Source organism: Cydia fagiglandana, chromosome 12 (assembly GCF_963556715.1).
Source record: "Cydia fagiglandana chromosome 12, ilCydFagi1.1, whole genome shotgun sequence".
Lineage (NCBI taxonomy): Eukaryota > Metazoa > Arthropoda > Insecta > Lepidoptera > Tortricidae > Cydia > Cydia fagiglandana.
The window spans coordinates 11,131,894-11,158,810 of NC_085943.1; the positions used below are offsets into that span (position 1 = coordinate 11,131,894).

Here is a 26,917-nt window from a genome sequence, read left to right on the forward strand (position 1 = left end):
TTTTATTGCCTTTATTTACCGATAAACTCGCGAATTCACGAAAGACCCGTCTATGAATGTGAGTTAATATGTGTTGTTCTTTTGATAACGAAGTAATTAAGAGGTGTTCGTCTGTGAGGTCAGGTTACGCTGGTACGTCACTAAACCAGACTCGGCTGTTCGCACGTGAACTGCACTTTGGGCCTGTCAGAACGTCCTACTATTCTAAAACCAGTATTAAGTGACCCCCAGACCCGAAACAACTATATGCGGATAAAGATTACTCATAAACTGGTTAGTGAGTCCTGCGAGCAAATGGAATCAGCCCAGGAAGTCCGCTACGTCCAGACTCCACGTTGCAAATTGGCCGAACTCGCTCTTGGCTTGACAATTCACTTCCTCGTACCTACTTCCTTGACTAAGTTGATGTTTTGTGTTTGTGTAATTTGGGTGAATTGGGGGTGAGTTATCTGTGGGCTTGTTTTATTCGAAAGTTACCACTTGGTGGGTAGATACAATCAGTGTTAAGGCTAGACCACATCGGCTGCGCGTGCGTAGGAGCGCACACGCTTCCGGCGTCCACAGGCCTATATATGTCTGAATGATAAACTGAGCTAAGCATCTCGAAAATCTCAAGTAAAACAAAACAGATTTTTTTATTAACGGCAAAACAAAGAGCCTATCAGCCTACAATTGGAGGATACAATCAAAAAAGTTATTAATTAAAGCCTAAACATATAATGCTATAAAGTTGATAATTACCTATGTTTCATATTTAAAAGATAGGTACCTACCTATACGTATCATTTTCATAACACCAGTTAGTTAAGTGTCATGTAATGCGAGAATAATTGCTTTGTTCCGACACTTCAGTTCTGAAGAACTGCAAACACGCACAACCATCTACTTTGCCAAAAACGCCTAACATATCTTTGTGCTCTATAGTTATATGTGACATTATTGTAGTAAGGGTGTTGTGTTGACATTCGCACCAATTAGGGGCAGGGCAGCTGCCTTGTGATGGTGTTCCAATCGCTCACAGGTCACAGGGAAACAGTATTTTCTGTTTTCAAAATTTAGTGACTGGTATCATTTATGTATTAATTGTTATCCTATGCTTGCTTATATCTCCTAAACTCGATTTCTACGCATTTTCTATACAGCAGTTTCAGTATTAGTTCCATCTAAATCTATTGTCACACAAGTTAGCCCAAGAGTTCGATTTACCCGCGCTTCCAACTACTATACCTGCCTAATTATAATAGAAATGTTTCCGATTACGCAAATTAAAGGATCTCGCGGAGTCAATTTATACTGGCGACCGAATGAATTTAGCGCGGGAAGTCATAGGAACAGGGACTGGGCTGAAGGTCTGAAGTGCGAACCACGGGAGGTCCACTTCAGTAGTGTTTGTTTTGCCAGTGTTTGAACTGCTGGGGTACAGCGGTTGTTTGCTATTGCATAATTTTCACGGGATCACCATTAAGTAGTGCAGATTGTGTTACATAGGTATATATATCTCGTAAATAAAATGGGTGTTGATTTAGACAAATAACAATATGACAAGAATATTCACATACATAATAACAACAAGCTCTTCAACAAAATTATGTGCTAAAGATAGGGATAACTATCTCCACTTTAATAGTAGCTGCATTTTATTTCATCAGAACAAAAATGTACTAGGTACAGTCAAGTGTAAAAATATGGGTGCAACTTCTCAAAAATATGTTACATATTTTTGAGTATGATCCGTGCACTCATATTTTACCTGTACCTTAGGTATACCTAATTCATCTACTTACTGCAGAATTGAAATGTCTTGCATACGAATATGCACATCATTGTTGTATAAAGCTTTTACGTTACCTACGATTCGTTTTCAAAGTTAATTAAGTGCGCCAAATAATTCCCGACTCACAAATATAATAACAATTACGAAGTCACAATTACAATACGCGTGAAAGACGCGTCGCGGGGCGTTCATTCCAGCCAGCGAGCACCGTCGCCGATTGCCACCACCTTTTGTGAGCGCGCAAAACGCTACACTTTCCTTTTTACTGTTTATTGTTATCGTTTGTTTCGACTCGCAAACCGTTCGACGACAAAGCGCTAACCGGTGCGATTCGATGGGCGCTTTCAAGTGTGGAAAGGCGGTAATTTGCTTCATTCAGTCATTGTGGGGCTAAAAGTCGGCCTTTGTCGACACTTGGAATTGGGAGCGTTTAGATTCGGGAGGGTAATCGCGGAGAGTGGACGGGAACTGGTGTCTAATTCACAAAACCTGGTTTCCTTCACTAGTATAACTTGACTCCTAGATTCGTAACACCTCTATGTATGATCAGGGATCATAGTTATACCGGTTATTTTTAACTGATGCGATATTTTTTGTGAACATCCAGGCCGGACGCTCGTACGTTGATGGGAGCCTAATGGATTTGGGTTTGAAGACATTTGAGCACTCTTGTGGGTGCGAACTATTTTGGCATAGTCATTGAGGCGTAACATATCCAGACCGCAAAAAAATGTAATCTACCAGAAAAAGCAGACTTTCTCCGTCTCATGAAGCAAACACCTTATTTATTTCTCAAAGTACATACCTTATAATAATATAGGTAAGTAAGTAGCTAAAAATAAAAACCAACTCAATCGAGTGACTCGTTTTAGATTCATCAAATTGTAACTTGTAGGTTTAAATAATTTAGCCGGGAATTGCGTGGATAAATAATTTTATTGTTGTGGTTGGAGGTCTTTCGCTATCCAGGTGGTCCGGTTGTTTCAGTCCGATTAGTTGCGAGATAATATATATATGATCGATAAAACTCCGCGAATGTGGGAATTAATTGAGGTTGTTTTTGTGCGATGATAGCTGTTAATGTTGTTTTACTAAGTTGCGTCTAATACATATTTTTTAATTCATTCGAAACGGTTGAATTGAATTGAATTGAGTTGTATTGGTTTGGCTATATTAATATAACAAATTAGAATCTCAATTGACATCACCATCATCAAAATTCATGTACCTACAGCTACAACTACCAGCATGTAGTTACATTAGCTTTAGTTATTTGCTAATAGTTTTGCTGGCTGTGCGTATTAGGCACCGGCAATCAAACCTCCACCACACCAAACCGTTTTTTTACAACCGCGTTTGCACGTAGTTTTGATCAAAAGTCATGAAGGTACTAATATTTTGCTCAGCGTGCACCCTTTTTCTTACTTTTTAACACTGCGTTGCCATACTTATATTTCGCTGTCGAGTTTAGGCGGCACTAACTATTAGGGGGCATTTACATGCGTCCGCCGCGCCGCTTACACGCCACATTTGATTACGACATTGCCGCCGATTACGGGACGGGGATGGAAGAACAACAACAGCAAATTCGACTTCCACTAAAGACAGTTCGTGACATGGCATCCTTTTCACTATGGACACATTTGTGAAAACTAGTACGTAATACGTCCCTGCTGAACTGTAAAAGTCTTTTAATGCATTAATTCACTTTCATTATAAACAGTGAAAAATGCAAATTTATTACATCGTAGTTCTGAAAATCTAAATGCTTGTAAAAAAAAGTTTAAAAACACCCGACTCGGACTTGTTCTCATGGAGAAGAAATTCAGTAGCAATATGCCAGATTAAGACGTCAATTTAAAATGATGTTTCCATAGTTTTTTCTCTAATCCCGGATTACAGCTTAAGCGCCACAGACAAAAGGAAGGACACGGGAAGTTGACGCATTCAGCTTTCCTTTGAACCAAATTCAACCTGTTTGTAGTAACATCAACACTTTTAACTGACCATTGATGGATCTTATGTCCTTACAATAAGGTTTACGAATTAGCAGTGAATTGTGGACGATGGTATTATTGAACAACGATAACCCTTAATACCATTGTTAACTGATAAGGAAGTTTTAGACGTGGTTGGTGGTTTAGTCACTTGCTCCTTTCCGTTTTTAAATCGTTGTGTTTCATTCATTATTGCATAATTCATTCTTTTAAACATGTTTCTGTCTTTAAGGCCGGGCTACATGGGATTCGTATGCTGGATTCGACTTCTCCGTTCGTCCTACTCGTGCGTCTAGATTAAATTTGTAGACACTTCAGGCCGCGTAGCCAAGACGCCAATCGCTTACGCTTCGTAGCGATCGAAACGCAACTGTCACTGTCACACTAATATGGAAGAGTGATAGAGAGACATAATGCTTTTCGTTGTCGAAGCGATAGCGATTGTAACCTTGGCTAGGCCGGCAGATGGGAGAGTTGCAGCATATTAGATGCTCGATCATCCAGTGTGCACTGGTATTTATTTACATCTAACAATCTTCTTCCTGGCGTTGTCCCGGCATTTTGCCACGGCTCATGGGAGCCTGGGGTCCGCTTGACAACTAATCCCATGATTTGACGTAGGCACTAGTTTACATCTAACAATATGATCCAGTAATATTATTATGGACTCTTGTTATTGAGCTTATAACTTGTCATGTTTACACGCAGGCTACTGCATTTTATCTTATTTTATTAGAAGGACAGTTCTGTTTGTATGACAAGTAGTACATAATTACAAGCTATAAACTGAAATAGATGTGATATAGGTACCTACTAAAGAAAAAGTGACCAAACCCCCCAGTGGCCGAGACCGGAATCTGTGGAATCCTATCTCGTCGCATAATAATTGATTGTCATAATGTAATGTCACACATAAAACTCTTTTCGCATATTTTTTCTCCAGCTGAAACAGAAAGTATTTTCGAAAATATTTTGCATAGGTTGTGTAGAATAGGGTAGGTTAGGTTAGGTTTGTGTTATAATTTCTCAGAAATGTTAATATTTCCAGCACAATAACCATTACGCGAAATGAGTTTTATGTGTGACATTACATTAGGACTATCAATTATTATGTTGTATATTGTTCCTTGTTACCAAATAAATCGCAAACGCATTAGTTAATCGGTAACTTCACTTATCAGTTAATTTACCAGGTACAGGAACTAGTTAGCCAAACGTATAAAACGAAAGGCTTAAGAAAGCATATTTGTGTGAGTGATAACCATCTTATCATAGATCACGCTAGTGTTACCGGAGCTCTTCCGTCGAGCCTTTTGTCAAGTTTTTGTTGCGAAAGTTACGATTTTATCTGCACATAGTGCACATGCACGAATTCTCACACCATCATTATGAAACTGCATTCAAAACAAGTACATATGTATTCAGAAATACATATAATATAAAAAAATGTCTGGATTAATCGGTTGGAACAATGATCAAATTTAAATTTCTAATAGACATACATAGGTTATACAAGAAAACCTAGTTTTTATATACCTACTCAAACTTAACGAAAAACCAACATTTATTTTCTTCTACTAGGTACGTAGTTCAGGTACCACCATTAACCACGAACCTGAAAGGCGTGAATAAAAAACTAAACGCCAAGTCGAGAAAGACATAATTCACGTACCTAATTATTAACCTGTTATTTTTTTTCTTGTAATTGTTTCTAAAACTTTCCCACGTCGGTAAGTAATTTTTGTACTACGATTCCTTAAAATCTTAATCACCATGTTGTAATTCCAAATTCCAAACAACTATCTCATTGTTAACCAAGTTTTAAGTATTAGGAAGGTAATACACAGTTTAATAAATAGTTCCTAGGACTGACCGTGGGAACACTCCCATTAGTACTTTCACACCAAGATTCGGATTTAGGTTAATCAGAGGTTCTAGGTAAAGGGTTAATGACGCCAGGTAGAAATTTTGCTAATTATCTTTCTCAACGTAGCATTAGCCTAGTTGCAGGTGCCACGGGCAATTACTATATCTTATAAAACATCTAACAGTGTTTAACTATTAGAATAAGTTTACTTAACCTTGTTTAATCAATAATTCACTGTAGGTATCAATAAACTATTTAGATTTTTTTGCATCCAAAAAAAGCCAATGTGGTAATGCCGGTCATGGTAATGTTTCGGTTTGGTGAATGTGGCAAATTATTGGCAGTGGTATGTAAGTGTTATATGGTACCTAACCCATATCGGGGTATTTAGAATCCGAATCCGAAATCATTTATTGTTAGATTACTTTATTAATGTCAGTTTAGAAATGCTACAATATAACTAGGTGTAAGTTTAGGTAGATACAAGCATGTACAATATGTCATAATCGTTTTCCGGTAGGTAACAAATACAAAGGAATTGTTTAAAAACGATCCATGTATATTATCTTGATAAGTTACCGCTAATGGTAGGTATGGACTTACCATTGTTAGATATAAAGGTATCAGTTATCATTCAATCATTTGTAGGGATCCGTAGTAATCAAGACTTTATAGGTAAGTATGTACAGTCAAGGAATTTAAATTCCGACCCATTTCGTACTTTGTCACAGTGACAATCAATATGAAAGCCGCTAGAGACCTCATACGGTTGTCACTGTGACAAAGTACGAAATGGGTCGGAATTTAAATTCCTTGACTGTACCTACTCGTACTCATTTTCGCTATAGTCATCCGTCGAAATTATAAGGTGACTAAATATTGATTAGATAGATAGGTAAGTAATTTTTTCGATTTATTCTCAAATATTACATCTTGAAAATTATTCTAGAATAAAACTCTCCGACGAAAACAATTTTAACCTATTAATGTATCTTCTACATTGTCTTGAGCTTGACCAGTAATTTTAACGTCTTGTATGTTAATTACAACAAACTAAAGGCAGATCGAAGGACGGAGTACTTTTGGTTAAATTTTGTAGATTCTAAGTGTCACTTAATAACCGTTATATAACCAGGCGCATAACCTGGTACAAATTTGCCCATAGTCTAACAAAATAACGCTAAATAATTCTTTATTAGAAGCTATCTGACTCATCTTTGCTAGTCATACTACATTAAACAAATTATATGTCTGGGATATATTATTATGTCCATGTCCAGAAAATGATTTTTCACATCACCAATCCGAAAAAGGGCTTTTTATTCCCTGTTAGGAGGGATCAAATAGGTACTTAGGTAACTTAAGTACCTACATGAACTTACCTCGGCCAGTTAAAGTGGCGAAATACATATATATCTCGGTGGCGGCTCGCGGCACCTTAAACCTATGGTAAAAGGCGATTTGCGATATAGGTATTTGGCCACTTTGGCTGTCCCTAAAAGAATCATGCATTTAAGGGTTAAATAGGTACCTAATAAATACTGTAGAATAGATCAAACTATCTAAAAATAAATAGATATAACCAAATATTGCGGTAGATTATTTAAGTGACAGCATCAGCCTAACCTACCCACGTGAACCACTTATCTACCTTAATTACTTACTTTGTTTTCATAATATAAGTAGGTAGGTATATAAATAATAGTTAAAATAACTAGTGTTTTAATAATTATAATATGTATAAAAACAGTGAGAAATAAAAGAGGCACTAAGTTAAACTTTCTATTTATTCAGAGATTTGTATAGACTCATCATATTGTAATTTAAATCCATTAATGTCTTGTTACTAAACAAATAACAGCATGTTCAACATTGTCCATAACAATGTGACCTTCATTATCATATTTTATCATATAATATATACAAATAGCTCTAAGAATATCAATCTACAGCCGATTGGTCGTTTTCAGACTTCATTATTAGAATGAATAATACTACGAACGAACACTTCGCTAAATAGGTATTATTATTGGAAATATATGAATATTATAATGTACAATAATTTACAGATTATACATACTTATAGTAAAATTAAGAATAATAGATCACCAGGCACCGCGGCGAATAAGATATCAACGCGCGATCACGAAACATAGTTCAGAACATCATCACAACACAACTAGAATAGACATAGATGGTGAAGACCCACGAAGAAGTGAGCATAGAAATTACAGAATAGAACAGGAGATAGGACAGCTTAACATCAACATGAGTATTTCACTAGGCAACATTTATTATCCGTCGGGATTTCTAACACGTAAAGTTCACTAAGTATTCACAAAATATACAGAGACGTGGAATTTGTTTAAGTGTCCGGCGGACGCTGGGGGTGGCCGGGGCTGGGCGCGCGCGGCGGCGAGGCCGCGTGCCGCCGCAGCTGCTGCAGCAGCGCCGGGTCCAGCGCCGGCCACCAGCCGCCCAGCAGCGGGTACGCGGCCGGCGCCGCGCACGGCTCTTCACCCTCCGGACTCGGCTCTTGATCACTAGCCACTACATCAATATCCTCCTCCGCTTCTTCTTCACTATTACTGTCTCTCCGGGCGCGCTTTTCAGGCACATCGTCCGGTGCTAACAGCGAGGCGACATCAAACTGCCGCTTCCTCGGCTGGCCGCCGCCCGGCAACCGCGCTGCTCCCCAAAAAGGCAGCGCTAGCGTCGTTGGCGGCGGTGACTGCGGCGGCGGCGATGGTGAGTCCTCCCCGTCATCATCGACTGCCAATCCCATGTGCTTCCTTACTTTCCTCTGCGCCTTTCGTCTTCTAAAATCACCTTTCCTAAAATCCTCTACGTTCGCCGGATGAATCGCCCAGTAATGTCCTTTTCCATTCGCGGATCTTCCAGCTTTAACAAAGCAATCGTTCAGGGATAGGTTGTGTCGGATGGAGTTCCGCCAGCCTGGTCCGCGGGAGCGGAAGTAGGGGTAGTTGTCGAGTATATGCTGATAGATGTCGGAGAGTACGAGCTTGCGTTCCGGGGAGCTGAGGATGGCCATGGCGATGAGGCCGATGTAGCTGTGCTGGGGTTTCGGTTCTTCAGGTTGGAGCGCTCGGTGTTGAAGCAGGGACATGGAGAGCGCCAAGCGTGGAGCATATGGTGCGTAGCATGGTGCGACACTCGGAGGGTAAAGGCGGAGTCGCTCGGCGACGGCGTAGTTGTACAGTTGGAGTCGGTAGTGGTCGAGAGCCGCGGCGGTAACGGTCGGCGCGTCTTTCAGCGGCCAGGGGCCTCCCTCGGCACCGCTGCACATGTTGCCGGGCTGAGGTCGCGTGGCGGAGTGAGCCGGGCAGGCGCTCCGCCCGACGGGTGCTCCGGCCGGGGGCCGGCCGCGCCCGCAGCCAATCGCGGCGCGCTCTGGCTGTGTACGTGTTTTTGTTTAGCGACGCCCCACTCCGGCGGCTTGCGACGCGCGCCCTGCCTTGAGGCTACAGGTACTGCTCGCAGATAAATCTCCTGATTTTCACATTAACAACTTGTCACTTAACCCTTAATAAGTCTCTAGTACCACTAAAATAAAATATTAGTGAAATATAAAAATTAAATTAAACAATATTCAATTGTCTCAATTGTTTCCTCACAATTAAAAAAAAACTATGTATATAATTAACAGTTATGGCGGTTACCTACGTATTTGATTGCGTGATGATGATGATTGAATATATTTATGATACTTATATTTACGATAATTATGTTCATTATGCTAATTTTAATCTCTCTCGTATCTCGTGCCTGCAACAATATTTATTTTCTATCTACCTATGTTACACAGGCCGCAAAATGATTTGACACGCTCTTATTGCGCTAGGAATAGTCAGGCAGGGCTATAACCGCAAAAATCGAAGTTCGCAAATTGCGGGGATTTTTCTCTGTCACTCTAATTACGACTTCATTGGAGTAAAAGAGAAAGATCCCCGCAATTTGCGAATTTCAGATTTCGCAGTAGCCGCTCAGGTACCTAAATCAAATAATAAATTGAATGTGTAGGTAACTAGGGTTTTTTATAAAAGTGTTAGGTACAGACGACAAAATAAATAATAAATAGTCTTCTTATCCTAAACTAAACTGAGATTGATATTACTTAAAGCTTTTTTTATACAAGAAGGGTGGAACTACCTAACCAACATTAGGTGAACAAATAATTCGATGTCAAATTATTAAAAATAATATATTTCTATATTATATACCTATTTGTTTGTGAGCGATTAATTTTTGATCTATTATACATTCTCAGTATAATCCCGCTAAGGCTGTTTTAATACCTACCTATCTATATACATCTTAAATTTTAAAACAATATGTCTGCTTATCTATAAAGAAACCTCGACGAAAAACTTATTTTTTACATTAGTTTTTTGCTGACGGTACTTTGCAAAACCGTTACAAATGACAACTTCGTAGCGAGTGCTTCCCTGTTATTTTAGAGATATCACAACACACAACAACACATTACTTCTCAGGAAGCGGGCCAGAGCGGGACGCAGCTACAAAAACACCTCTCCCCCTCTGTAGCCAGATAGGGACGGAGCAACGTGCAACAGTTTCACATGTCTATAGTTAAGGTAGTCGCGATACCATTTCACTTCAAACCGCTCCTATTTAATTTGAACCTTAGGTTATGGTATTAAGATTCAAATTTCAGTGAGTTGGGGTAAGTCTTACTGCATTATACTCGTTCCGAATGACAAATGAAAATAAAGAGGTTGCGGCTATAGAGTTTGAGCGGGTGCAAGCGAGACAACAACAGCGATATCGATGATCGATGGAACGTAGAACAACAATGCAGTTGCCGCCCATTTAAATACGCCATTTTGTTTACTGTCTTGCTTTTGCTTTGTATCCGAGCAGTGTTTCGTGTAAACGAAATGACAGGAAATATTTACCTATTCGTAGCAATGATGCTACACGAACAGAGATTTATTTTATTGGCGTTCTTGTAGGGAGTTTTTTACGCTCTATCCAAGTAATGCATGACGGCGCGATTCGGGAAATGAATTAGAGATTCACTTGATATGAAATAGTAAAGATATGTGACGTTCCACGGAAAAAGGTACCTTATGGCGGCTGGCGCTTACGCTATTATTAACGCCGCTCCAATATTTAGCCAGGGCAATGGTACCTTTTGCCGTGGAACGTCACATATCTTTACTATTTCATATCTAGTGAATCTCTAATTCATTTCCCGAATCGCGCCTTTAGTGTCTTATCTACAAGTCTGTATCTTTAGGCATTTAAAAAAGAGTAAACAAAATCTACCCTCAAATGGCTCCTTAAGGCAATTGAGGGTAGATAAAAACATAACATGACCAAATAATGTAGGTCAGGTCGTTCAGTGACAGATCCAGGTGGTTTTGCATTTGGTTGGTTACTCAATTGTTTTAACTATCTGAGAATGTACAAATTATTTGTTTACTTTTACTTAAGTAGGTACCTAAAGATACAGATACTGCAATATAGGGAATGAAAATAGTACCTATTTACTATTTAGTGTCTCCTATAAAAGAAGTATTTTACATATATTATAGGTCAGGAAATGAATGCTCAAAAAACGTTGTAGAGGGAAATGCTAGGAACAGAATTTTTGACTCCGTAACTTTGTTTGGACTAGTTAGGAGGTGAACATATCAAAAGTCCCCGGCTGTAGCCCCGGTGCTGGGGGGTAGAGGGGGGTAAGAAAGTCGAATTTTTCGGTTTTTCATTGATATCTTGGAAACTTTGCGTCTTAGCGACTTATTGCTTGGCCTATTAACTTTATAAAATTTGAATGAATTACATAAATTGACAACTGACTTTTAGCTTTTTTTAAATCATAGACAATTGGTGATACAACAACGAAATATCTGTCAACAATTTTTGACTAGTCAGACTCTAGATAGTTTAAAATTACCTACTCACATAATATAATATAATTCAGCTCAACTTCATGCCACTACACTTTTATCTAAGAAGATTGAAGAAATAGTATTCACAAAATTAGGATTGTACATTTTTTTAGATCCCCATTTCCTAGGCTATACTTCGTTTTTTTAGTATTAGAAATTAGGTAAACAATCTTGATGTGTCTTTTAATTTAAAAACACATTTTAAAAATAAGTTACGGCAAATATGTAACAATTATGAATCTAATACGATCATTTATATTCGTCTGCTTTCATAAGTAATAGTTATTGATTTTTAAAAAGCGTTTTTTAATTAAAAGATATGCCAAGATCGCTTACCTTCTTTCAAGTTCTTTCTAATGCTAAAAAAAACGAACTATAGTGATGGAAATATTCCTTAGCTTCGGCAAGGCTTCGTTAGCTCAGTTGGTATGAGCGCCTGGCCTGTCACGCCGGGAGGTCGCAGGTTCGAATCCTTGCACGAAGCGAGTTATTTTTTTCATCCCTGGAATAATAGGGGCAAAATAACATTTTTTTCTATCACTTTATATGGATAGGTACCTACTTATACACCGTGTTTTTATTGAATTCCGTTAACTTCGGGGTATGGTTAAGTACGTTTAAGAGAACTAAATGGCATAGTTAATTAAAAAAAAAAATTGTTTTCTTTTTTGGATTTTTTTTTGTTTAAAAAGTAATTAAATGTTGCATATAGCGTTGTTGTAACACGGGCATTACAGTTAACTCAACCAAACAATTGAAATCTGTGACATATCAATGTCATTTCATACATCAATCGACCGAGATTGTACTGAAGTTTAGTAGCAAATGTATGAATTCATTCTAAATACTAATCAATATGTAAACCGGCCCTAAGGCAAGTAAGGCCTTATAGGAAAAAAATAAATTATTGGTTATCTCCGAAATGGACTTAATTAGAACATCGGTGTCTTTGTGAAAGTTACTTGATTTAAGCTCAGGAATGCACCCTTGAAATTAACGGAAATAAAAAAAAACACGCTGTATACAATTTTATTTAATTTCAAACAAACAGACCTGTACGTTTTTTTCTTACGCTAGTAGGTACTAGCACTGAAACGAGAGGCATGAGCAGGTATAGTTTTCTTTGTTCTTATTTACTGACAAATTTGGTTTATGGGATTATGGGTTATCGAGAACGTAACTTACTTTCTATGCGTCTCGCTCGTACTCGCATATTAGTGCGAAGGAGATGTATAGAGAGTAAATTATGTAGACCAGCGGTCGGCAACCTTTTAGCAGCCAAGGACCACATAGCAGTTCACGAAGTGGACGCGGGCCGCACTTTGTTAATAATTTATGACTTAATCAGACATTGTCATTTGTGACGTTCCACGAAAAAAGGTACCTTATGGCGGCTGGCGCTTACGTCACAAAGCGCCGTAATAATATTGGAGTGACGTTAATAATAGCGTATGCGCCAACCGCCATAAGGTACCTTTACACGTGGGACGTCACATTTGTTAATATCACATACAAAATAGCCAGGGAGACTCGCGGGCCGCTGGTTGCCGACCGCTGATATAGACGATAGCATATGTTAGTTTTGACATTGTCAGGCGCTCATGGTACGGGTACACTTTTTGAGGCCAAATCTGATATATTTTATGTTAACTTATCATTCATGGTTAAAATATTGTTTATGACTTGACGTGACGCGACCTTTAAATTACAACAAATGATAAAAATCCATCGTATTGTAGGTAGTTTTATGTAACAAGAGGGAAGTGATTGAAGGATTCAACAATTGGGGCAGAGCTTGGATAGCTCAGTTGGTCAGAGCTTCCGGCTCCATGCGTCGGAAGGTCGCAGGTTCGAATCCTCGCTCCAAGCGATAATTTCTTTTCTTTGTGTTTTTTTTATAGATGTTTCAGAAAGTCTTTAAGAAAATATCTAGATACATTTTAAATTGGCATGCAAACAACATCCGTAAAAATCTGTATAGTAATTGTAATTTATAATAAAAATACAATCATATTACAGTGCATGGGCTTTTTTGAGTCTTCACCGAATATTTACAATCATACCTTATATTTTTTCCAGTGTGTTTTGATAATCTTCACTCACTTCGTACTACAATGCCATAATTTATATTCTCATAAATCTCATAACATAATCTATAAGTTAAGAATGTCATCTTACCAAAAACGTACTTTCTGACACTCTTTTCTACTTGAGTTAGTCACGAAAACTTTCTACTCCAAGCACTGGAAGGCATTTTACTGGAGTCAGTTATGTAACGCTGCCATACATGACCCAAAAATTTTTTATTAAGCTATGAGCTTCATCACATCTGATATTTGAGTAATTCTAAGCATTTCTAGCCTGAAGTGGGGGGGAGGGTGGGGTAAAAAGACGGCCGCCATCCGTCATCTTTAAAAAAAATCTACTCTGATCCTGGTGGGTACTAGGGCAAGTTTGGTATCATTTTCGTATAAACCAAAGACGTAGAATTCATTGCTGATATTTGTTTTTTCAATTTCATAGTAATTTTACAAGAAAAACGTAAAAAGGTGAAAAATTTGGTTGGAGATTTTTGCTACGCGGAGCCGAAACTACAAAAGATAGAAAGTTGAAATTTGCACACTAGATTACATTTATAAAGTGTACAAGAGATAAGAAGCGATTTTGAGAAATTCAACCCCTAAGGGGGTTAAAAAGGGGATGAAAGTTTGTATGGGGTTCAAGTTTTATTTTAAGCTAGGAATTTGAAACTTCGTAAAACGATATATTATTAAAATACAAGAAAACTAATTTCAGCGTTTTTGAAAATTCATCCCCTAAGGTGGTGAAAAAGGAGTTGAAAGTTTGTATGGATATCAAAAAAAATTTCGAACGCGGGACTTGAATCTTTGTATTTGGGGATATTATTAAAAGACAGGAAAAGTAATTTCAGCGTTTTGTAAAATTCATCCCCTAACAGGGTTAAAAAGGGGTTGAAAGTTTGAATCCATTACAAATCCGAGTAGACACACATTTCTTATTGCCTCCCAGGCTTGAAATGCTTAGAATTACTCAAGGAACATATGTGATGAAGCTCATAGCTTAATAAAAAATTTTTGGCTCAACTTTATAACTGCTTCCGCTATTTGGGTATCGTCAAAAAGTCAAATTGACCAACGTTAAAACACCTCAGAACTATCTCAATCTGAACAGAATCAGAAAAATGTTAGGTATTGTAAAAAGAGAATGTAATAAGGTATAATTTGGTTTATATAATTAAAAATAATAAAATATGGCATTGTGGATGTGGGTATGAAGGCCGCAAAGCTGAAATGGGACTGGGCAGGGCACATCTGCCGAATGCACCCAGAACGCTGGGCTAAAAGTATCCACGGACTGGATCCCACAGGATGGATCTCGGGGCAGAGGAAGACCCAAACGGAGATGGCGGGACAACCTAGATACATTCTGTGTGGAGTGGCGGGAGTGTGCATTAGACAGAGACAAGTGGCGGGAAAGAGGGGAGGCCTTTGCCCAGCAGTGGGACACACTAATAGGCTAAAAAAAAAAATATCTGGAAAATTTGGTAGACTGTCAGAAGACTGTGGACAAAAAAATATAGGTACTGTAGAATATATAACGCTCAAAGTCACAGACAACCTAACTTCATAATTATTATGTGTCAAATTGTATTATGTATTTTGATAACCACAAATTATTCAAGGGAAAAGTGTTGCTTGAACTGACTGCGTTGGTGTGGTGAAATTTTTTGTGTTTCACTCGGTATTAAAAGTATATATTCAGTGGGAAAGATGGTTTAATCTTCGTTAAAAATACATTAACAATTTTTCTACATCACTTTGAAGTCCTTAAATCGATCCTACGCTTTATACTCTGTCAAATAAAAACAAGCAATGACTTCACAAAATTTAAATCCCGATTTTCCCTTTATACATCCGCCACCCGAATACCGCCTTTATTTATTTGACACAAAGTTGTCGAGATTTGTCCCATATTTCCCGGGGTGTAAAATATGTAGATTGATTTATTTCTACCTGGCAACACTGTAGTAATTGCCGCTAAGACGGGGCGGGGCGTCCCGCCCATCGCTCGAGGTCCTTTGTCCACGATTGTACTAACTGAAATAAATTCATTTGTGTCCCTGAATGTACAGTTTATTTTATGTTTGCTTTGTTTATGGAACGGTATTTTTGAGTGGTAGAAATGTTTTTATGTGTATGGGCGTAGCTTTTTATTGAATTGTAAAGTGCGTAATTGCAATGTGCAGCAAACTAATTGAATTAGTTTAGAATATTATGTAGTTTGTTAATTCATATTAATGGAGATTGCCTATTTCAATCAAAAATATTAAAGTATAGGATATACTTATGTAGGTCGTTACCCTACTATCGATGTGATAAAGTTAAACTTAGGATTTTTTTTATTGTTTTTATTAACCTAATAAAAATAGTTGCTTTGAAATTATATTCGCTATTAAATTGATACAGTAAACTGGAGCTATTTAGAACTTCCATATACGTGGATTTAAGTAATTACAAATTTCAAGCTCTGAGTCCGAATATTTTATAGAATCCAAGTTGCGAATCTTTGGCGAATTAATTTTTTTTAAGTATATTCATTATTGAATTGACTTACCTAAGCACAAAAACCAAGTATCAACCAAATATCTATGCTACATCGCCCATTCCCGAAGATTCCCCGTCAATAACAATTTGCTCTAAACTTCTCCATGAAACGTTAGGTGCTAAATAAACTCTGCGGAGAATCGAACGTGCGCCTCTGAATATTGAATTAGAGCCGAACTCCACGGAGTTTGTGGAAGAAACTGCGCGCAAAATATTTAGACGTCACAAAGGAGGTATTGAGATCCGTTTACAGCGCGACGATACGGGGACGACAGATTTTTCGGGCAGCTGCTGTATAAACTAAACACTAACTTACCTATTCGTGTTATATCGCACTTTTTCGCAGATTTCCCGGCAATAACAAATCGTTCTAAACTTCTCCATGAATCGTCAGGTGATGAATAAATTGCAGAGAATCGATCTTGCGCCAAAAATATTGAATTAGAACCGAACTTCCCGGAATTTTTGTGAGAAACTGCGTGTAAAAGACTTACTATAGGTATATTGACGTCACAAAGGAGCCACTACCACCGCCATATTTTGTTTCAAGCCTTTTCAGCACTCGTTGTGAAGGGGTCGACTGAGCAATTACAGTATAATCTCTGACAAAATTATTTCGTCAATTTAGTGTAAGGTGCAGGGGGGCAATTTTACTGCGGGATAATTTAAACTAATGGAAATATTTTCCATGATTTATATTTAGAGTCACACAGCGGTCACACACAACTCATCTTTTTCGCTATCTGGAAATATATGGCACTTTAAAAAAAAAAATAGTTAATAATGTAAAACATGGAAGCTATTTCGATTAAGTAAGTAGTTTAAATTATCCCGCTGTCTAAATTGGCCCCCTGCACCTTAACCCAATTTGCGGTACCTAAACTACTTAAAGTACTTAATTGGGTCATCATAAAGATATTCTATTGTTTCAGAGTTTTTGTTTAAAAATTAATCATCATAACACTTTGTTTTATTCAAGCGTCTATTTTATCTTTACTCTCTTACAGTTCACTGATATACAGAATAACCCCCGCAGCGTGTAAAAGCGCGTTTTTCTCGCGATAATTTTATGGTAATCGCCCCCGCCCGATGGCTGAGTTTCAGTTGTAGGCAATTTGTTTATGTCTACCGAAACAACTCGGCGTATCGATCGGGATTCCTCCCTACGTGGGGTGTTTTACACGTGTTTTGGGGAAGGATTGTCGTTTAGGTAAGACGGGATAGGTGGTTTTGAATGTGTTACTATTTTTGGGAAGGCATTGATTCTGATATATAGTTGAAGATATATTTGATAATGTCTGTAACGTTTATCGTGGAATCAAAATGGGGTTAGGAGCAGACCTTTCCCGGAGTGGAGCCAACATTGGGGCACGAACACGTGCCCATGATGGAACTAACTCAGGATGGAATAAGTACTTGTAGACATTTATAATGTAACAAACAAAGTTCAATAAAACAGCAAAATCTTCAAAAGTTAATATTCTCAATCGAAAGTCAAAATCTAAACCGAAATATGAAAAGCATTACGAAACCTTAGTTCGTCGTTAAATCCGCAAATAATGCCCGTCTGGTCTCAGAGGGCTTCCCAACAAGGAGTTTGTATTACGATATTTTGCTCACATCTAGTCGAGCCACAGACAACTGCCAAACTGTTGGGGGTAGTTGCAGTAAGCGATATAGTAGGTAGTGTATTTTTATAGCATGTGGCGCATAGGGCGAAGCCGTAGTTATTTGGATCACAAAGCACGGGGCTAGAGGACTGACGCGCTTAGCATAAAAGTCATAAATACATTTGCAGGTTTATGTTATTCTATACCTTGTTCTGAAAATGATAAGGTGTATAATGGAATGAATTTTCAATAGTAGTTGCAGCACGTGTGTTAAGTATGGGCTAGGAGCAGTAATACGCTTATTTGAAGATAATCCCTTGGCGACCCTCGTGCTCAGTCGATTTGTTCGGGAGACGGCATAATTTGGGATTGCACTGTGTTTAATCAAGTCTGGCTTCTGCGGGTATTCAATTGTACTTGTTTGAAATATGAAACAAAATGCTTACATGATTATCTGATTGATTGTGTTTTATTATTACTTATTACTGATTACCTACCCCTATTTTATGTCAGTGGTTTGGCTTGTTTCTTACCACGACTTTTCATTTCATGAGATTGCTTTTCCATTCCCAAACAAATATCATTTAAGACTCCATGGGTTCAGGTTCTAATAAACATTAGGCAACAAAAAAGTAATCGGTGAGTTCGACCGAAAATCAAATTGCGCATTTTTAGAAGCCATTTTCATATTTTTAGCTTTTGTGCAAAAACGATGCAGATTTTGAAGGTGCGTTTTAGACCTATGTTCGTGATTTTTTTTCTATAGAGTGAGGGTCACGAAATCAAGTTTCGAATTCAAGAACTTACTTGAGAACGTCCACAAGATTACTAATCATATTTTTGGCAACCGTATTATGATCTAAAAGAGCGCTACGATTTAAAAAAAAACTCTGCTGGCTGAACCTACTGCACAAGTTACCGACATACAGCTGTATTCGAACAATGAGATACGTCAAATACTAGATATTGAAACGATATGGATTAGATATGTCAGTGTCAAACAAGTGTCAAAAGTGACGTATTTGTTTGAAGAAACGTCAATTTTGACACTTGTTTGACACTGACATATCTAATCCATATCGTTTCAAGATCTATTAGCTGACGTATCTTAAAGTTCGAATAGGGCCGATACTTAACTTAGCTCTTTTTAATCACAATAAATATTGGGATTAGAAGAACAAGAATTTATGTTTCTTAGTAAGTAATAGGTAATACACCTTACTTACCGACTTACTGCATATTGCACCGGAACGGAAGCGGAAGCATGGACGTAAATATAATCTGATCAATTGTGTGATTCATATCTTGATTTCTCTTATCGTTTCGGTGTTGTCTGTGTCTGAAATGTATGAAGATTTTAGAATATTCATTTGCGATACATAACGATATATTTTTGCAGTCAATAGCAGAACGAGCTAACCAGGCGAGGTTAAAATTATTTATTATTTATACCAAAATTCCAAAGAACTACCTACTAAACTAAATACCTAAGTAGGATCTCATATCACCGACACATACATCTTACCTCACATCTTACTCATTTTGACGTTATAAACATAAACACAAGAATCAACAAAAAATAAAACCTCCTTTTACATGTAAATAGGTACGGGTACGTGCAAAAAGTTGTTGTTATCGTGTAGCTCCGTGTTTTCAGGGAATCCCCTGGTAGGGGGCTAATTACTGGGGTGGGGGGCCCCGTCTGTGCCGCACAAAGTCTATACTGGGGTCTACACAAGTAGAGTAGGTACTACACGTACTACATAGGTACACCACCTAGCGAAGATGGCTCGAGAGAATCGAGAGCGAAATGTACGTAATTAAGGATGACCTAGGTATCCCAGAAGGTTTGCCAGAAATCTGAGTTGGCTGGCTGAAAGCTTTATACCTATTTTCCGGCAGTTGAAGGCAAATTCAATATAATCAGATATTATATTGAATTTGCGTAAGAGAATGTGTGCTTAAAATTAGTTAAAATTAAAATATTACTTAGACGAATACCTTGCCTATTTAGTGAAGGGCAATTGGAAGATATTATGTTTAGTGCCACCTAACAGATACGATCCTTGAAAAATAAATAATTGCATTTAACTTAAATGTATTATGTGTAGCTGTAGGTACTAAATACTCGATAAAATAGAGGTATAGGCCTAGCCCAAGTATTGGAATATAAGTAAAAACTTAAAGGAAGTTTAGTACACCTCAGGGAGCTTTTCTAGTTCTGGAAACTACCGCTTAGCGTACGAATCCGAGATCTCATAACGCATAATGTCGTTTAGTAAATACCTAAACTAAATATAATAATCATTCATATTTAATTTTTAAGCTTATTAATTTTTTATATGCTACTTGAGTGTTATTGATGTTAAAATCAATATTTTTATTGCCCGTAATAGTAATATCGTATTCAAAGTGGACCCTACTTCAAACAGAATATGCCCACTTAATCCAAACTTCGAGAATCCAATTGTATCTTTACTAAAATGATATCAATGCATTGCCTCGGTTTATAAATTATTTTAGGGACTTATTAGGTAAGTATTTTTTGCGTAACCTCAAGGCATTGTGTAATTTCACACCTAAAGCGCCTCGTCCCATTCAAGAGGTAACTCTATACAAATTGGCACCTCCATTCAGGCCCGGTGACACTTTTATATGCCCGCGATTACACTCACAAGAGAAATTAGAACCCAATAATATTATTAAGCGTTTTTTCGACGGGTCCCCTTTCCCAGTGAGTTAATATTTTGAATAAGTAATCGTCAGATCCTCGGATTACCACCTACGTTTGTGTATACACAATAAATGTTTCTTTTCGTTGCGTGATCTAATCTGGAGATGGGAGATAGGTATTTGTAAGCTCTGATTGGGTGAGATGTGATTTTTTGCAGTGTCAGTTTTGCTTTGATTGCTGTTAAGATAAAGATTGTTAGGCTTGTAACAGTTTAAATTCTTAATTGAGTTGACTAAGTTGACTACCTTCGATCCAGTAATGCCTTAAAAACAATAAGGTCTTTTAAAATAAAGGCAATGCGGTGTCGCCTCTGAGGGTAGAGGGAGGTGATAGGTAGAACCTACCTATTTATCCTACCTTAGTCAACTGGCCATTCCTTAGATGGCTTAGATGGTTAGATTATACCAAGAAGAATAGAGTAGGCATACAAAAAATAATGATATACGTAGCTAAAGCAGGCGTGGCTCACTCCGCGATTTCGTCGTTTTGCTACAGGTAGCTAAAAGTACATCCGTTCGACCCCAATTTTGGGGTTTGCCATAAGCCGCGCGTGGCGCTGTCGCCACCTGGCGGCCATATCTGTGCTGATCGTGACAGACGCTCTTTGTTAGAGAGTGAGTCTTCTGTACCTAGTACTATTATTTATTCTGTGGCTAAAGTGTTATGTTAGTAAACATACCTTAATATTTTGTTATCAACTGTCATAAAAATAAGTTAAAATAAATCTTCGTTTTTTAATGTATTCACTACATAGCTTTCAAATAGAACAATTCTACTTACATGCTTAATGCAAATAAATTACAATAATGCCCTAAAAAAATCACCGCAGTGCACATGAAAAAACCAACAATCCCACAACAGTTGTGATTGAATTAGACACGGCCGGGCGCACTTCGGCACAATACAGATTAACCGTAAGTGGATTACTCTCCATGTGGCCACTCGACACTTGACGACTCGACTGTACTGCACTTACACGACGACTCCCTTCCGATGACAATTCGATTGTCTTCATATGTGGCTTTCGCAACAGTGGCGATGGCGGGTAGGTAACTATATTATACCTATTAGGCTATGTATCTCATTTGGAGACTTTGGAAGACAGTGGGAAGACAGCTATGTAAGGTCAGCGATAGGTACTTATTAGCTTAGCATCTTTGCATAAAAAAATCTATGAAAATGAAAATGAAAAACCGGGGAGGTTATCTTTTCTACGCAGAGTTTAACTATGCTACTGACTGAAGAATTGAATTTGATAGTACCTAGATACTCAGAATGTTGGAACAATTGCACTACCTCATTGTTGATATACATACGTACCTATAGGTAAGTACATATGATATAAGATATATCTAACTAAGGGACAAAAAATATATTCCAGTTCCAGTAAGCATTACTTTTTACTCCTCAAAATCAATCGCTGTAGACTGGTCTTCGTCTACGTATGTATAATTTAATATTATTGAAAAAACTTTGTTTACCTACTATAAAATATAAGTATCTACTATAAATAAGTAATGTAGCAATAACATAGGTAGGTACCAAACCAACATAGAATTAAATTTAAAACAAAATATTCGATTGAAAAATTAACAAAAGGCCCTTCTCACCCCAATAGGATGTACTCGAGTGGTCAATAGACTGATCACGACTTACACCAACAATCGGAGTAAGTACAATGGAGCCATTGTCCTCCATTTTGTTTTGTCAATACGTAAATAGTGCATAAATATTTTAACAGCTTATGGATTAACCCTTGGGAACATGGGGTTTTTGAATAAAAAGTTGTTGAAATTATATGAGATGAATGTGCCGGATGTCCGAGATATTTGTCCGCAAAACTTTAATTGTCGACATTTAAAATTTGCTATAGGTACTACCATAAATTGAGAAATTGATAATAATTCTTCCTTTTATTTTAAATATTTATTTGACTAGGTTTGGCCGGCCTTCTCAAGCGGATAAACTAGATGTTTTTCAGAAACATAAAACGCTGGGTAAAAAAGACAGAAATATGAACACCTTTAAAGTTGTTGAAATTATATGAGATGCATGTGCCGGATGTCCGAGACATTTGTCCGCATTTAAAATTTGCTATACCAAATTGAAAATGATTCTTCCTTTTATATCACTTTTATTTTAAATACCTACATCGGTTTGTGACTATTTTGGTTGGCCTTCTATAAACTAGATGTTTTGCTCCAGAAACATTTATAAAACGCTGGGTAAAAAAGACAAAAATAATATTAACCACCTTATTTTTCGCTATATACCCGTGATTGACTCGTGACTTCGTTTAGAGATGGATAAAAAGGAAACCTCATAATTTACGAGTTAGATAATACACAATATAGTTGAGAGAGATAATATCACGTGAACTTTTCTCACTCCACCATCCAAAGCCAAAAAGTTCATCGGACATTAGTTAGCTCTAGGTACTATATTTTTACGTGATTTTTAGCACTTAGATATGCGGTAGCGTTGATTTCACATGTACAAATTATAACGTAGATTACATTGTCCTGGTTTAAATAAAGCACGTAATTAACCACAGCTTTACGCGCATTGAGCGAGCAGTTTTATATATTTGGCAAATATTTCACCGCCGGTGCTACCTGGGCCGATAATGTTATTTGGCATTATTGAGCGCGCGAGGTCGCGGTTAGTTTTTCAGCTGTGATTCCGGCGAGTGATGGAGGAGCGTATTTATATGTAAAAAATCGGTACTAACAACAAAATTCTTACTAGGCCATCGACAGGTTAACCAATTGTAAATGCGAGCGAGATATATTGATGTCATGCTAGTAAGCTGGTGTAATATTTTTAAATCTTATAGGTCCCTTGCTACTAATTTCATAACGTCTTACCCTTTGCACACAAATCTCGCCTCATAGGTTCAGTTCCTTTACAACATTGTATATAAATAAATATAATATGTGCACCTGCCACCTACGTATATAAATAAATGTCTATATGAAATTGCTAGACGGAAGTTCACTTTTCTTCATGTAGTGCCTAAGCTAAGGTAGCCGAGCGGTACGCGCAAAGTAATTTTCTATATGTATAAATCTATATTCGTAAATTTACCTCATTTCCGTGTTGCTGTCCTATAATAGACACCTGGATAAAAGTCCATATGTATTGCTTCATTACTTGGCAAGGAAGTCGACACCACCGCAGCTGCGTCAGCTCCTGTGTAGCAAACAACTAGGTGAGTCCGGCATTCCAAGAACGGTCATCGTGACGCCTCCGAGTGCTCTTAATTCAATTACACCACCATTGTCACGTTTTTGCTGATTTTACACGACAAAAGATTATTTTGTCAACAATAACTGTATCTCAACAAAAGTCGCGAGTACGACCAGTGGCCGGTAGTTTTTGTAACAATCTAACTGTTCTTGAAAGGTTGAGTATTTGTGTGTGAAGTGTTTATCTTGTTCTGGTCCAAAATCGATCTTAATCTGAGATTAGTGGGGTATTAAGCCTTTGTCAGGTTGTCTAAATTTGTCTCTTTATCAGTGGTAAGTGATGGCGTTGCCACCTAAGAGGCACAATGGCTTTTTGAATGGTGGTCATCACGAATTGTAGGTCTCCCACGCATACAATGAGATATTTGAGGATTTTCCTATGATTTCACATCCGGTTTGGAAATAAACATTTTGAAGTGTAAGTAAGTGGATTATTATCAATAGAAATAGGTAATTTATTAGCAGGATATTCAAGAGATACCTTTAATTAAATATTAGGTATAAGTACCTTTAAGTATGCGTAATTCACTTCCCAGTCAAGTCATCTTCATTCATACAATTTGTTTACGTGTCAGTCGTCTTAGTGTCACAGATTTTAGTCTTCTGTAATATTTATGGTGCAATAAAATATACCAACAAGTTTTTATTCTATTTTTTATATGGATTAATACACGTTCTCCCTTGCCGTGTGCTGGATTTGTAAGTTTGATTGTATCGTCTGCTGTATCACAATTTAGCTAAATGTTGTCTGACGGTAATAACTTTATACCTATAAGTATTTTTGTTTGTGGTTCGAAGACTTTTTATGACGTTCATAAAGTAAAACATTAGATGCTGTAATGTCAACGTGTCACTTGATTGTCACTTTCTTATCCCAAAGCAGGGTTACCTATACGTTATTCTCGTTTTCTTCTTGGAAATATTCCAGAATTCCACATCAATGTTGTACCGGCATGCTTTCCCGGGTTTCTTGTTGGCGGCTATGCTCAATAAAAAATATGTTTTATACGCTTTTCTTAATTTCGCTATGTGCCGCCCTTCGCGTGTGGATGCTCGAAGGGATCCTCGACTTCACTAACAAGACGCGCTCCTTACTCTCCAGGTTTAGCACTTTTAAATTCATACCCGATCCAAACACGAAATACATCCTCTCCTGGGACCATAAGTATCTTACTTCAAACGTGACCGACAGCTTTCAGAAGTTTAATTGTCCAGTGAAGAATTGTTTTTTCACCACAAATAAAGACTTGTTGAACCTCAGTGCGTTTGACGCGATCGTCTTCGGTGAGAACATTCTGACGTCCGAGAACAGACCTAGAGAGCGGAGCCCGCATCAGATCTTCGTGTACATGTCGAACGAATCGTCCTACACGTTCCCGGCGTGCGAGTTGTATAACGATGATTACTTCAACTGGACGTTCACGTACCGTTTCGATTCCGATGTATTATGGAGGCCCTTCGTAGTGCGGAACCTCACCGGCGATATCGTGGCACCCTCTACGGAGGTGGTTTGGACAATGAACTCCGCTCCGCTCAGATCTGACATAAAATCCAAGCTGCAAAGTAAAACGAGAGCAGTTGTGTGGATTCTGGATGACTGTTGTGCGGGCTTTGACTATCTGCTGAGGTTGGAAAAACATCTGTATCACTTCGAACTTAAACTATACAAGTACAGGCATTTTAAAGATAGCGATATTTTGCCGCAAAATTATCAGTTTATGGTGGTGTTTGAAAACTCGATAGTCAAAGACTACGTGACAAGGAGGGTCATGGAAGGTTACAGAAACTATGCGGTGCCTGTCGTCTACGGTGGGGCCAATTATGTCAGGTAGATTCCTAAATGTTTAAAATACTATCTTACTCTATACATGCAGAAAAGTTATACTTCTATATATTCTTAGAAGTAGAACGATCTACCTAAAGTTTATCCACACGTCATGGCCAGTCAGTATTATAAAAACTCAGTATACCTAATAATCTTTGTATTCGGTTAAGCAAGAGTATTAACAGAATTTTATAAATGATAGATTATAACAGATTCAGATCAGATTTCACTGTACCTCCCGTACGTATGTAAAGAGGCACCTACTATAAAACAGGTCGATATCATTACAATACATATATTTTCAAAATAATCTCATCATCCACAGGTTCCTTCCTCCGGGCTCCTACATCAATGCGCGCGAAACGCATCCCTACAACCTAGCACAAGCCATTTACAAGGCAACGAAGAGCCAGGAGGCATACGAAAGTTACTTCAAATGGAGGAACGATTACTCAATAGAAGAAGATCACTCATCTCTGTGCGACCTGTGCGCGGCGTTGAACGGCGACAGAGCCAAGTATGCTCCTGCTAAGAAAAAGTTCAGGGTATGGTGGAACTCTCCTAACCGTATGCATCTATGTCTTCCTATAGATAACTCGGATATAGAAAAAAATGATACTTAACTTCACAATTCCCAATCTTTAACAGTACCCCAGGTATTCCAAAACTTTTAGAATAATACTTTAACTATTTTTGTTTAATTATTTTATTTCGATTAAAGTTTTGTTGCTAAATCCGTATTAATCCCTCTCTTATTCAAGTGTAACAACAATAACGGGCTCAAGGAAACCCCATCAGATCCAAGCTATTAGGGCGTTATATGAGTTCTCGATAGTTTACAACTGGGCCATTCAGAAATGAGAATTCAATAACAATATAATATCAATTCAATATTAATATCAAGGCGTTGCATTCTCACTTTAGTGGCTTCGCTAAAACGAGCAAGCGCGTGCATTTAAGTGTTACTGATATCATTTGATACCTACCTGGTAACCTACATGTAATGCACATTCAAGAATAAGGACATTGACTGCAACGACGCGGAGCGTGAACTCATAAACCTCAGACCTAATGATGAACCTAGGATCACGGGACTAGGCCTGGCCCCTGTTTCACCAACGTGACAGGTGCGACGAATTGTAAAATCACTCTTGCTGACGTCACAGGCATCCATGGGCTACGGTTACCGCTTACCATCGGGCGGGCCGTATTCCTGTTTGCCACCATCATTGTATTATTAAAAAAAACTTTATGATATCGGGAAAAAATATATATTTCTCTTGCTAAGTTTGTGACAATTG

The 26,917-nt window shown here is 37.9% G+C and overlaps 2 protein-coding genes and 2 non-coding genes across 4 annotated transcripts; 3 read left to right on the forward strand and 1 right to left on the reverse strand.

Moving 5' to 3' along the window:
• Positions 1-7,407: 7,407 nt before the first annotated feature.
• LOC134669584 (forkhead box protein L3) lies at positions 7,408-9,047 on the reverse strand. The gene has a single exon (XM_063527235.1). It carries the CDS (start codon positions 8,943-8,945, stop codon positions 8,004-8,006), a length of 942 nt encoding a protein of 313 aa, XP_063383305.1. The 5' UTR covers positions 8,946-9,047; the 3' UTR covers positions 7,408-8,003.
• Positions 9,048-11,982: 2,935 nt separating this feature from the next.
• Positions 11,983-12,059, forward strand: Trnad-guc (transfer RNA aspartic acid (anticodon GUC)). Its single transcript has one exon. It is a non-coding gene; the product is annotated as a tRNA-Asp (tRNA).
• A 1,308-nt stretch (positions 12,060-13,367) lies between these two features.
• On the forward strand, positions 13,368-13,444 carry Trnam-cau (transfer RNA methionine (anticodon CAU)). Its single transcript has one exon. It is a non-coding gene; the product is annotated as a tRNA-Met (tRNA).
• Positions 13,445-24,840: 11,396 nt separating this feature from the next.
• On the forward strand, positions 24,841-26,239 carry LOC134669347 (alpha-(1,3)-fucosyltransferase C-like). The gene is made up of 2 exons (XM_063526861.1): positions 24,841-25,619; positions 25,942-26,239. The coding sequence occupies exons 1-2, from the start codon at positions 24,841-24,843 to the stop codon at positions 26,237-26,239; spliced, it is 1,077 nt and encodes a 358-aa protein (XP_063382931.1).
• Positions 26,240-26,917: the final 678 nt, after the last annotated feature.